Consider the following 12,982-nt stretch of genomic DNA (forward strand, 5'->3'; position numbering starts at 1 on the left):
GATTTTAAAACATCAAGCTTAAATCCCTTTGTGTTTATGAAGGCTAACCATCACTGGGTTTTAAAACACTCACCAAACTTACTGCTGAATATCCAGGAAAGGCCTGTTATCCGTATTTGTGATCTACTGACTCTAGCATAACCACACACTGTAAGAAATTCTCAAGCCAGCATTTGAAATATGAGGCACAGCTCATAAGCAATACATCACCACTTCCCCTGAACCAGCTGCTAAATTGAACCAGGCATTATTCTGATCTCACTTGGCTTAAATATTATTAAATGTTGGACTGAAAACTATCCTTTCACATTTTTTTCCCTTTAATTGTCACAAAACACATGAAATCTGAGAAGGATTTCTTTTTTTCTGCAGAGAAAGTTGTACAAAGCCAGACTGCTAATTTCAAACCAAAACACTCGGCCTATTCCAAGCCTGACACTAACAAAGTGCCCTGAGCTGTTAATCTCTTGCCATTTAACTGGGATAAACTACACTGGTTTCCTTGAAATACAATATTCACACTATTTGTAAGCGCCTCAACTGGAATCTGTTGTAAATCCCAACCAGCACTTAACCCAGCCAAGTCGGGGAAGCCACCCTGGCACAACACAGCAAGCTGGCCTCCGGTTTAGTTTTTAGCAGCCAAGGAATTTTAAAAGACAGCTAAGCGTACCTCTTTTTCCAGGTAGCAAACTGGACTGTGAGGCTTGCGCTAGAGTCTGTACTGATGCCAAGCAATGACTGAACATGCACCTACAAGTCGAGCACAAGGCACCTGTCTAACCCGGTTTATCTGAAGATAATCGCTACTAAGCTATAGGAGGGAAAGGTAATTGGTACCTGATGTGATGTGTGCCTTGAACACCGGTTTTTAAAATATCATTTGTTCTAGGTAAATGCACTCAGTTTCCCACGAAAGTCAACAGACCAGCTTTTACTATTATGCACTGGAACTGCTATGGACTGTTCTGCAGAGAAAGAACTGTACATCAAAGGAAGGATGCTTCACCCAGAGCAACGGCTGATGATGCAAACGTGGCATCTAATCAACCAGCAGCAACTTTTTTTTGCTGTCTGGGAGAATTAATGACCATAAATTAATAGGTAAGCAAGGCAGTGGGGTCGAGGGTTGACAGGGGAACTTTAAACAAAAGTTATAACCTAAGATTAGCACTATTATCTGGATACGAACACATTAAAATTAAATGTACTTATAAAAGTCCTTTCTAAAGACTTCCATTATCCATACAAGTGACTTAAATGGGATCGGTTTCCCACATAACTGAAGACTTAGACATACCTCACCCAGAAAGGACTGCAGCTGAAAGTATTTTTTTCTTCTGGATAAGTGCTTCTGATACACAGTGTTGTTTAGCCATGCTACACATCTTTAGAACTAGGTCAAGTTGATTTATTTCAAAACAAAGTCTTAAGAATTAAATGGTAAAACCCATTGGACGAACCCAAAGTTCTAGAGTTTGAAAGTTTAGATGTCCAAACTAGTGACAGTAAACAAAATATTCTTTAAAATCAACCTTTGAGATGTCATGAAAAATCCAGAGATTGCATGAAAAGATAATTATATTCTCTGTCAATTTAAATGAACTGCATTCAATGAACGGAGAAAACAGTCCTTTACTCCTGTCCCAAAGGTCTGACAAAAATTTTCATTACTGTATACATTGTTCGTCTTCCTCTTGATGTAAGAAAATACAAAAGCATGACTTTCAATGAGACAATAAAAACTCCATAAAACATGCCTTACCTTGGATATTCATAATTTACTACTGTTCCGATGAAATTTCAAACAATATCATTAAAAGAACAAGTTTGTGTAGCACACAGCCACAGAAAAATATAGTTCTGCAAAGGAGTAAGGATCTTCCCCACCCTGAAAGTAAAGTTTAATAAAAAAGGGTGTAGCATGGCCTGATGATAACGTGTGGTCCACTCCTGCTCTAGACTAACCAGCCTGCAGTTCAGAGCGATGCCTCTATTCTCAGTTAGGAAAGGGTGAGGGTTACCCTTGTACACTAACAGCTTGCAATACATCAGTGGTAATGAAAATAGTTATTTTATTTGCTTAATTAGGTCTTCTCATACCTACAATTCTATGAAAAATCATTGTCTTACAACCAGGTACAAACAATGGATAAAATTAACCCAAATCTTGCTCAAATGCTAAGTTTTTTGATGGCTTGGAACTTTCCTTATCTACAGTATGGGTTTTCAGGACAAACTACAGTCTCCATTACTGGGACATGAAAACTGTAGGCAGTAATAAAATACAGGGGGTGAGTCTGCACTAGGAGAGGGATGGCTAAGGGCATGAGTATCCACCAACGTTAACCTCTACAGCTCCCAGATGAAGAAAAAACAGTTGGTTGAAATTCATCCTGCAATTTCACATGTCTATTTTGGATTCTTTGCCACAGTTAACGAGCCCTTGTAATCCGTACTCTGGAAGCTCAGCAGTCGCTTCAATCATACTGAGCACAAGGTTAGGTTTATAAAGCTTCAGGTACCTACAGTTTGAGCCATTAGATGCTTCGCCACAGTTAACGAGCCCTTGTAATTTGTGCTCTGGAAGTTCAGCTGGAGCACAACTTAGTGTTTAGAGAGTTTCAGGTGCCTACAGTTTGAACCTGTACAATTAACAAATTCTCCAAACACCGTATTCAAACTAATGGCTGCAGGAATTCAGCAGGTTTTATCAATTATATTTTACCTAGGGAAACAACTCCATTTTATCACCACTTATACAAACTCTCCTGTCCTACACTGAACTGGTTGCCTAGATCTGATTTTATTTGTACAAAGATACGTGGAAGTTTTGCTACAAGCCCAAAACTGAAGTACATGCAAATAACTAATTACAACTAGCTGCAATTTTCATTACCCACAACTGCATGAGAAATGGTCAGAGCACCAGAGACCTTTGGCAGAGGATATACTGACCAAATTTCAATTTGGGTAAAAGCCCAGCAGGGAAAACAGCAAACAAAAACATCTCATCACAAAACAGTCTAAATAGGATTAAGGCAACAAAGCCTTAATTTTTGAAGTGAAATTTCCAATGTTTTAAGATAAACAGAAAACATAAGCTTCTAACTGTAAACATTCAAACACAACATTTATTAATGTTCTCTTAAATGTTGCTAATTACAGTACAAGAGGGGAAATCACTTACTTTCTAGCTGTTATTTCATTCATAGGCCCCACTCCTTACAATGGGATCTTATTAAAAAACACAGAAAACATAACCTTAGTACAGCCAGCACTTCTGGCTCTACTTACTGACTCAGTTTAAAAACAGGGAAACAAACAGGGAGCAGCAGCAGCAACTTGTTTTCAATCTGAATACAAAGCAAGCTAGATGCGACCTAATACCACAGACAAAGGACAGACAGTTCTTCAAAGGCACTGAGGTTTCCATAATCCTTTCTAAAGTCTCCTAAGGAGGTTTAGTTCCTACTGAATCCAATGCGAGTCTATCAGTACAAATCAAATAAATTAGAGCGCAAAACAAGATTTATTTAAGACCAAGGCTTCAAACTCACTGAACTCCCCCATGTTTTGAGGTATCGCTTCTGTCTTTGACAATAAAGATAATGATAGAAGACGTATGCCCCTTAATATCATAAAGAAAATCTCAGAGACACTTCTCTGAATACAACCACACAGAACAAGAGAGAAGGCTCACAAAAATGGTAAAGCGGTTTTGTTCAGAAAGCGTCGATGAGTACAGAAGTTTATTCTCTAATGCAGAACAGTTTCACAGCCATGAGCTACTAAGGTATCAGATACTTTGTTTTTCATGGCAGAAAATGCCCTGTTAGCCAGAACACCACAATTCTAATTTGATCTGTTTGAGAGATGTTCACACAGTGCTGTCCTGTGGCCTGAGCTAGGTTTAACTTCAAGTCTTCTTACCTCCATAAGAAACTGGAGTCTGTGAGCCCAGCTTCTGTCCTCCTAAAAAAAACCCTTTTGGAACTGGTGATCAAGACTATAAAAACATGACGACCTCAAACCAAAGGCATTTAGAGTCTAGAGGAGTTTCTATTGATAAATTTTCCTCATAATTTGGCACAGACAGCACAACCTTCTAAGGATACAGGGGAAGGCAACCGGCACAACAGTATTTCAAACACACCAAGTAAACTATACTTGCCCAGATCACCCCTCCTCCATTTCAATTTTAATAGCAGTGAATTATTTTATGGAACATATATATGAAAATTGTTTGCATCTGAACAGATGGCTGTATATTATGCTTCCCCAAGCATTATGCACCACAGAAAGGGCTAGCACTGGTTAATTCTCTCTCTTGTCAGTAATCTCCAACTTTCATAAATCCTTAGAGGAAAAAAAACCAACAGCCCCCATAAACAGCCAAATTGCCTCTTCATAATCCTGTAGGGTTGTCTTAAATTTCCTGCCCTCTAAGAAGGAGACAGCCTAACCACCAGCCCTGTACTATAAAGGCTGTCACTATGTGAAAGAAACATCTGCAGTGAGACTGTGGCAGTGAGAAGCGGTTTGTGGTTTGGATGCAAGACATTGATAGCACCATATAACTTCCTGAAATAATCACAGAGCAGCAAAGCTTCCTCAAGACAGTATTATTTTGATCAATACCCTTCCTAAATGACAATAAGCTGGAAGGGCCCAAGGCAACAAAGATATTCTGCTCTACCTGGTTAGTAACTACGGAAGCAGCAGCCATCAGATGCTCAGCCTTCTCCTCTGAAAAGTCACTCCATTCCACTCTGTTGATAAAGATCCAACCACTTCACTTTCGCAAACACTACTTGAATGCTCTGCTAACTACTGCTCTTCCACTGACATTATTTCAACAAGCTTAGAAATATGTGGGTCAACCTGGACCAATCATGAGATAAATTCAGTTTAATAAGAATTTTGCATCAGCTGGACAGGAATACTCCTCTTTAGAACCTGAAACCACACTTTGCACCCCTTGAAAGAAGTACAGGGACGAAGGTAGGTCAGCTAGCTCACACCAAAAAATAAATAAATCCTAGATATCTCGGTAACAAAGACTTTTAAAGTAACAAATGAAAAAAATTAAACTGTACTTAAAAAAAAAACACAAACAGAACTGACAATACAGCAAAAACCTGAAAGTTTACCGCAAATGCTTCCCAACAAATGTCTGTCCTAACAGGGAAATGAAAGTGAGTTGCCCCAGCAGTTTTCCAGGTGTTCTCCAGAGCCCCCCTGGTATTAGATGCATCCTCCTATTAAGACGCCTACCTGAGGCAGCCAAAATGTGGTGAGGACTAAGGCACACGCTAAGCCAAACCAGACCTCACACTAGCTCAGTTACGTGGGATGAAGTTTATGAGATCAGGACCTGGAGTCCAGCAGCTCTGTGGATCACACTGAAAACATGCACAGCCTCTCATGAACAGCAGCAGCACCGACTAAACAGAGCTGCCCAGGACAATGCTATGCAAATCTATCACTTATTTCCAAGTAAATATTTGCGTTCTTTGAAAAAGGGGCTTTAATCTTTGTTTTTATTCCTAATTTCACATGATGGAAAAGCCTAGCAATTCAATGAAATTGTGCTTCTGGACTGGTGTAGTAAGCATTAAGTTTAATGGTTCCAATGAATATGTCGTACCTAAGAAATCTTGTACAGGTAAACTACAGCCACTACTCCAAACAGCTGGCAGACTTCCTCACTCCAGCAGCAGCTTCCTGACCCTATGTAGGGAAACTGCAGGAAGACGTGTCCCTTAATGAGTTGTTTTTGTTTAAAATCAACATCTTCCCTCCCACGTATCTGCAAACCGTTTTAAAGACACGCTTCTAATCCACATTCAAATTAAATGCAAGATCTCAAACCTCACCACCCCATCAGCTGAATCGTGCAGAAGCAGCATTCTCAATTCCCGGGGTAACCTTCAGGTAAGGAGGCGTTTGCAAGCCTCTTACTGAGATCTGCTCAGGAGCAGCCCTGCAATGCGTATGCTTTTACTCGACAAGATCAATCAATAGCCACAAGACCAACGTTTCAGAACGCCGGATCCCTGGCAGTTTTAGCTAAATTACCTGTTCTCGGGGGCTACCAGGGGGCTGTTCTATGGGGAGCAATGACAAACAAGCTCCCCAGGGCACTCTCAGGTGAGAGAATAAATTCCCCTTCCCATTAGGGTTATCAGTCATAGCAGTGACCACTGGAATAGCTGCCAAGGGAACTGGTTCAGTCCCTATCCCTGGAGATGTTTAAATGATGGGCAGACGAGGTGCTCAGACATCTAGTTTAGTAGCAGACAGGTACAGTTGAACTTGATGATCTCAAAGCTCTTTTCCAACCAAGTGAATCTATGATTCTATGATTTTATTCCACCAGCCACAGGGGATCTCTCAGGAGCCCAAACCCCACAACACGCAGCGGGCAGACGGGCTCTTGCTGCATTTCTCCACCGTTACCCTGCCCTGCAAGCCCCGGGCACAGCGGCAGGGCCTCGGTTATGTAACGGGCAGGCAGCTGCGCGTCCCCCCCGCCGCACACGGGGAGGGGGGCAACCTGCAGGGAGAAGGGAGAGGGTTTGGGGGGAAGAAAAGAGTCTGGGGGTGCAGGTGAGCACCAAGGCTGAGCCTCCCCAGAGGTACCCCCCTCTCCTGCTGCACACGGGAGGGTGCGAGCAACCTGCAGGGAGAAGGAAGAAGGTCTGGAGGGGGGGAAAAGAGTCGAGGGATGCAGGTGAGCGCCGAGGCTGAGCCCCACCACGGGCTCCCCCTTCTCCTGCAGCACACGGGGGAGGGAGAAGACCAGAAGGGAGAAGGAAGAGGGTCTGGGGGTACAGGTGAGAGTCAAGCCCCTGCTAATGTCTCCCCCCTCCTGCTGCACATGGGGAGGTGGGGACAACCTGCAAGGAGAAGGAAAAGGGTCTGGAGGTGCAGGTGAGCGTGGAAACCGAGCCTCCCCCCCGGCACATGGGGCCTTCATAGGGTGGCAGAAGGTCTGGGGGCACAGGCAAGCGCAGAGCCAACCTCCCAATCCACCGCATAACTCGGCCCTGCGAGTGGGGGTGCAGGAAAGCACAGAGGCTGAGCCCCCCCATGGGGTAGGACCTGAATAGAGGATGGAGAGGATCTGGGGGTGCAGGTGAGCCCCGAGGCTGAGATCCCCCTGCACAATCCAGGCCCAGCAGGGTTGGGGCTCGGGGGGGGTGCAAGTGAGCCACTCCAACCCCGCACAGCCCAGGCCCAGCGCGACAGAATAGGAGGGTCTGGGGGGGGCAGGTGACCCCAAGACTCAGCACCCACACACAACCCAGGACATGCGGGATAGGATGGGACTGGATGGGAGGACCTGGAGGTCCAGATGAGCCCCAAGTCTGAGCCCCCTCACACAGCTCAGGACCTACTGGATGAGATGGAATGAGATGGGGATTCTGGGGATGCAGGAGAGCCCCAAAACTGAGCCCTCACCCACAACCCAGGCCCTGCAGGATGGGACGCGGAGCTGTGGGGGTGCAGGTGAGCCGCAAGACTGAGCCTCTCCACCCCACTCCCAGCCCAGGCCCTACAGGATGGGATGGAACGAGGTGAGTCTGGGGGTACAGGTGAGCCCCAAGACTGAGCTCTCACACACAGCCCAGGCCCTGCAGGATGAGACGGGGTGGGGGCTGGGGGGAGGTCAGGTCTAGGGGTGCAGGCGAGCGCCGAGACTGACCTCCCCCGCACAGCTCAGGCCGTAAAGACGGGATGGAGAGGCCTGGGGGTGCAGGTAAGCCCCCACCCCCACAGCTCAGGCCCTGCAGGATAGGATGGGATAAGATGGAATGCGGGGGGGAGCCCTGAGGGTGCAGGTGAGCCCCGAGACTGAGCCCTCCCCCCCCCCCCCAAACTGTGGCCCTTCAAGATAGGGGGTGACCTAGGGGTGCAGGTAAGACCTAAGGCTAAGCCCCCCGCAGAGCTCGGGCCCTGAGGGATGGGATGTGGGGCTGTGGGGGTGCAGGTGAGCTCCCACCCCACCTCCCCCTCCAGGGATCCAAGGGCGCCGTCCTCGATCCCACCGCGTCTGTCAGCTCTCCCCCCCACGGTCCCCCGTACCTCTGGCGGCCGCGGCTCCTCCGCAGAGCAGCAGCAGCAGCCGCAGCGCGCAGGAGGCCGGCAGCGACCGCGCCATGCCCGGGCGGCTGCACCGAGAGAGCGGGGCCCCGCCTTGTGGCGCCCCCGCTGGCCCGGGCTTTGCTCTGCGCCGGGAGGAGGGCTCTGCCCCGCGGAGGAGGAGGAGGAGAAGGAGGAGGAGGAGGAGGGAGGAGAAGCGCCGCGCTGCCCCGCTCGCCTTTTCTCTCCTCCTCCCCTCCCTCCCCCGGCACCTAAAATGGCGGCGGCGCGCGCGGCCTCCCCCCACCCCGAGCCCGTTACCATGGAGCGAACCAACAGCGCGGGAAACGGGGGGAGTGAGGGGGGGAAACGGGAGAGACCATCTGTGCGGCGAAGGGGGGAGCGGCTCGCCCCAGCGGGTGTGTGCGCTCAAAGCCCACCCAGATCCAGCCCCTGCGCTCCCGCTGGATCAGGGGCTCCAAGGCCCTTCCAGCCTGGCCTTGAACACCTCCAGCCATGGGGCAGCCACAGCTTCCCTGGGCAACCTGCGCCAGGGCCTCCCCTCCCTCATGGTGAAGAAATTCTTCACGATGTCCAGTCTAAATCTGCCCCTCTCCAGTTTATCCCCATTGCCCCCAGTCCTGTCACTCCCAGCCTTCGTGAACAGTCGCTCCCCAGCTTTCTTGTAGCCCCTTTCAGGTATTGGAAGGTCATTAGAAGGTCTCCTCGGAGCCTTCTCTACTCCAGGCTGAACAATCCTCGGATCATCCTTGTAGCCTCCTCTGGGCCCGTCCCAACAGCTCCATCTCCTCCTTATGCCGAGGATTCCAGAACTGGACACAACACTCCAGATGAGGTCTCTCCAGAGAGGAACAGAGGGGCAGAACCCCCTCCCTGGCCCTGCTGGCCGCGCTGCTTTGGATGCAGCCCAGGACACGGTTGGTTTCTGGGCTGTGAGCGCACGTTGCCAGCTCATGTTGAGCTTCTCCTCCCCCAGCACCCCAAGTCCTTCTCCTCAGGGCTGCTCTCAATCACATCATCCCCATTCTCTATTGAAACCAGGGATTGCCCCGACCCAGGTGTAGGACCTTGCCTTGTTGAGCCTCCTGAGGGTCTCACAGCCCCACATCTCCAGCCTGTCCGGGTCCCTCTGGATGACATCCCATCCTTCTGGTGTGCCATCTGCAAACTCAGTGAGGGCACACTCGACCTCACTGTCTATATCATTGATGAAGATACTAAACAGCACAGGTCCCAAGCACTACATCTACCCAGCTTTTAAACCCTTCCACAGATGAGGACTCAGACACTGCCTGTGGCAGCTGCGCCAGTGCCCAACAACCCTTTCAGTAAAGAAACTTTTCCTGACGTCCAATCTAAAGCTACCCTGGTGCAACTTGAGCCCATTCCCCCTCATACTATTGCCTGTCACTTGAGAGAAGAGACCAGCACTCACCTCACCACAACCTCCTTTCAGTTGTAGGCAGTAATAAGGTCTACCCTCAACCTCCTTTTCTCCAGGCTAAACAGCCCAGTTCCCTCAGCTGCCTCTTGTAAGACTTGTTTCCAACCCCTTCATCTCCTTCTCCACCCCCCTTCACCAGTTGCCGCAGCTGTGGTTGTTACCTGAAGTCAATTAAACAACAAAAAAACCCGCCTCCTGAAACAGAAGTATTTTGTTTAGAGGGGAGACATGGCTTTTATTCTGCACAGGATGTGAGCTGGAAGATCTTCCACAGAACCAGCCCTGTTGATACAAAACTGATGCTCAGAATCCCACCTGGCTGATACAGTTCATAGAATCACTGAATGATTTGGGTTGGAAGGGACCTTAAAGCCCACGCAGTTCCAGCCCCTGCCATGAGCAGGGACACAGTCCTGTGTTTGATCAGGTTGCTCCAAGCCCCATCCAACCTGGCCTTGAACATCTCCAGGGATGGGGCAGCCACGACTTCTCTGAGCAACTTGTGCCAGGTCCTCACTATCCTCACTGGAAAACATTTCTTCCCAATATCTCATCTCAATCTCCCCTCTTTCCACGTAAAGCCATTCCCCCTCATCCTCTCCCTGCACTCCCTGATCAAGAGCCCCTCCCCAGCTTCCCTGGAGCCCCTTTCAGTACTGTTGTCACACCTAATGCATCTATTCATTAGGTTACACAATTCTACTTTAACACAAAATTGCTTATTTCTTTTTTCCACATCCTTAGTTAGGATAAGGGTATTCTTCAGGTAATCCTTGAACAATCACAAATTCTCCTTATCTGATATCCCTTTCCTTGTTTCAACACGTGTTTTCAACCTTTAGTCAATGTACTACTGAGTTCATTTTCTTTAGACTAAGTGTCTAAATCCCTGAGCAGAGGCCAGGATGTTTATAGAAGATATTAAGTGTCTGCACCTCTGGGCTGATATTAGGATATTTGTAGAAAGTAAAAGAGGTAGAAAATACGTTCCTCTTATTCCCTTGGATGACATGCACAGGGGGAAATCAGGGCTCAGCTGATGCGCCACTAAAGCATGACATAACCCAGTATAATGCCATTTCAATACCTTCGCCTCAACATTCACATATCTTCGCAGGAAAAAGCCACAAAACTGTTTTTTAACCAACCCAACAAGCAAGGAGGCAGCGGGAGCAAGATGCACAAACTGGGCTGGGAACCACCCCAGGAAGGAAGAAACTGCCAACACCTGCCTGCAACAAGCACCATCAAACTCTTATGTGCCTTCTGGCGATGTTTTCATAACTCTGAAGCTGCAGTCCTGCGGAAACGTGTCTGCTTGAAACACAAACACACCTTAGGCACCGTCATGCTTCTCCAAGTCAATGCTTGTAGATCCAGGAGTTTCCTCGGTGCGCGTCTCCAGGCTGGGGGGATGAATGCCCTGTGAAAAGCATTAATCCTGCCTAAAGGGAGGCAGGGCAGCACTCACAGGGCAGACAAATACTCTGCACAGTGACCTCCCCTTCTTTTTTTTAGTATAGTTTTACTGGCTTTTATCAAGGCAAGAGTCTGCTACTTCTGTCTGGAAAAATTCACAAGTACTACCTAAATTGTTCCCATGAAACTTCTAGATTACACCGCAGGGAACCTGTCCTGTAATAGAAAAGTTATTTGCTCTTTGGTCAAAAATTTCAGTTGGAAAATGCTTCAACAGAAGACAAAAAATACCTTACCACAATCAGAGTTTTGACAACTAAAATGCAACCAACTTGATTTATAATTAGATAGGAGTACTCATGCTTCGTACCTATTAGCCATTTCACTCCCACAGTGAAATAAAAATAAAGTCCAGAACGTTCAAGATCCTAGAGATGTTGCATTTCTTTATTTTAAAATGCTATGCAATTTAAATATCAAGATTGATCTGTTCTGGAAAAACCTCCCTCCTAAGGCAACCCCGATACTGTTACCTTCCCTGTTGACTCTGTTTTTTCCACGCTGGGGATGGGGGGACCAGCCGACCGAAGGGGAGAACCCAACCGACTCGCTGCCCTTGATCGCTCGCAGAGGTCTCAGCGAGCTGACAGAATCAGGTCTGCAGGAAGCCGTTCTGCCCACCCAATGGCTCCTTCCATCCTCAAAACCAACCATCTTGACTTGCTGCATCTTAAACGCATTTGCTAACATCAGTGTGTGCAGGGCGGAAAAAGGATTTGAAGAGAAATGGTCTGGGGTCTGATACAATGAGCAATACCCTAATTACTACCCCGTGCTATGGAGCTATCCCTTAACCAAGCAACCTAGTTAGTCCACATTTATTTCATTGACTGTGCTGTAGGCCACCTGCTCTATCAAGAGCGAAGACATTGTTCTTTCTTTAAATAAAGCTCAAGTCGCAGTCTAAAACCCCTTGATTTCTCATCCTGTCTAACATATGCTGGATGGCAGATCATGTCAGAAGAAGCCTGTAGCCCATCTGTTGCCAGATAGCTGAGTCTTCACATTCTGCCAACGCAGCTTCAGCTGACAGTGTGCTACATTACGTATTTTTCTTTTGCACAGAGAGTCGAAGGGCTGCCCAGCTCAGTAGAACTCCCAAACTGGTCTTAGTAACTTAATGCATAAGTAAAAACCACCCTGTTAGTAAAGATTTACAAGGAAAGATGTCATCAGTTAAACGGTGATTGCTCATCGATGAATGCCTGATGTAACACAAATCTATTTGGTCAAATATTGGATTTTGATTAGGAATATAACTATGTACAGAGCTTGAATGTCAATATAAAAATATCTGAAGAAGGCTTGTAAGTCAGAGGCCAGCTGGCATACAAATATATACTCGTAACCTAGACCATTCTCTGCAAAACCTAGTTCATCGCAACCTAGATTCATTAGGTGTGGCAGGAAAGACACTTGAAAGAGCCAAATCTGCTCTGCAGAGTCTGCTTGGACTACAGCACACGTTCTAGTGGGGGAAAGCGCTCTGCCATCAAGCAAAGTAAGAAGAGGACTTGAGTGTTACCATCAGGACTCATTTAAATGAGTCTGATTCTGCAGAATTTGAAGGGAGAGTAATTTTCAAGGGAAGAAATGCTATATCCAGCTAAACCTTATTTATTGCACAACAACACTACCAGCTCAGATTAATTAATCAGCTGGATCAGTCATGATGAAACTGGGAAATTTTCAAGGAAGGAGAAGGCATCAATTGCATTTCACTCTCTAAGCAAAACTCCTCCGAGTCAGTTGTGACTAAGGCACTGATTCAGTAAAGCCAATAATTCTTCAGTCTGTATTTTAAGATCAGCTAGATGATTTTGTTTAGTTAGATGACTAAGAGGGTTGAGCTGGCAGTTTAGTGGCTGAACATTCAGACACTACGTGCACTCCACCTGTGGTGGAGACAGTAAAATGAAGCTCTGATCCATATCACTACCCATGTTCTGT

General features: G+C 46.9%; 1 protein-coding gene across 4 annotated transcripts in view; it reads right to left on the reverse strand.

Annotated features, from left to right (window-relative positions):
* The window catches only part of CLSTN1 (calsyntenin 1), a 38,440-nt gene extending 30,086 nt beyond the window's left edge, over window positions 1-8,354 (reverse strand). For all 4 annotated transcript variants that reach the window (XM_069874824.1, XM_069874822.1, XM_069874823.1 and 1 more), the window contains exon 1: window positions 8,092-8,354. In XM_069874824.1, the coding sequence (XP_069730925.1) occupies window positions 8,092-8,167 (76 nt within the window). In that variant the 5' untranslated portion in view covers window positions 8,168-8,354. The remainder of the gene's footprint in view (window positions 1-8,091) is intronic.
* Window positions 8,355-12,982: the final 4,628 nt, after the last annotated feature.

The sequence above is a fragment of the Phaenicophaeus curvirostris genome, chromosome 22 (genome assembly GCF_032191515.1).
Source record: "Phaenicophaeus curvirostris isolate KB17595 chromosome 22, BPBGC_Pcur_1.0, whole genome shotgun sequence".
Classification (NCBI taxonomy): Eukaryota; Metazoa; Chordata; class Aves; order Cuculiformes; family Cuculidae; genus Phaenicophaeus; species Phaenicophaeus curvirostris.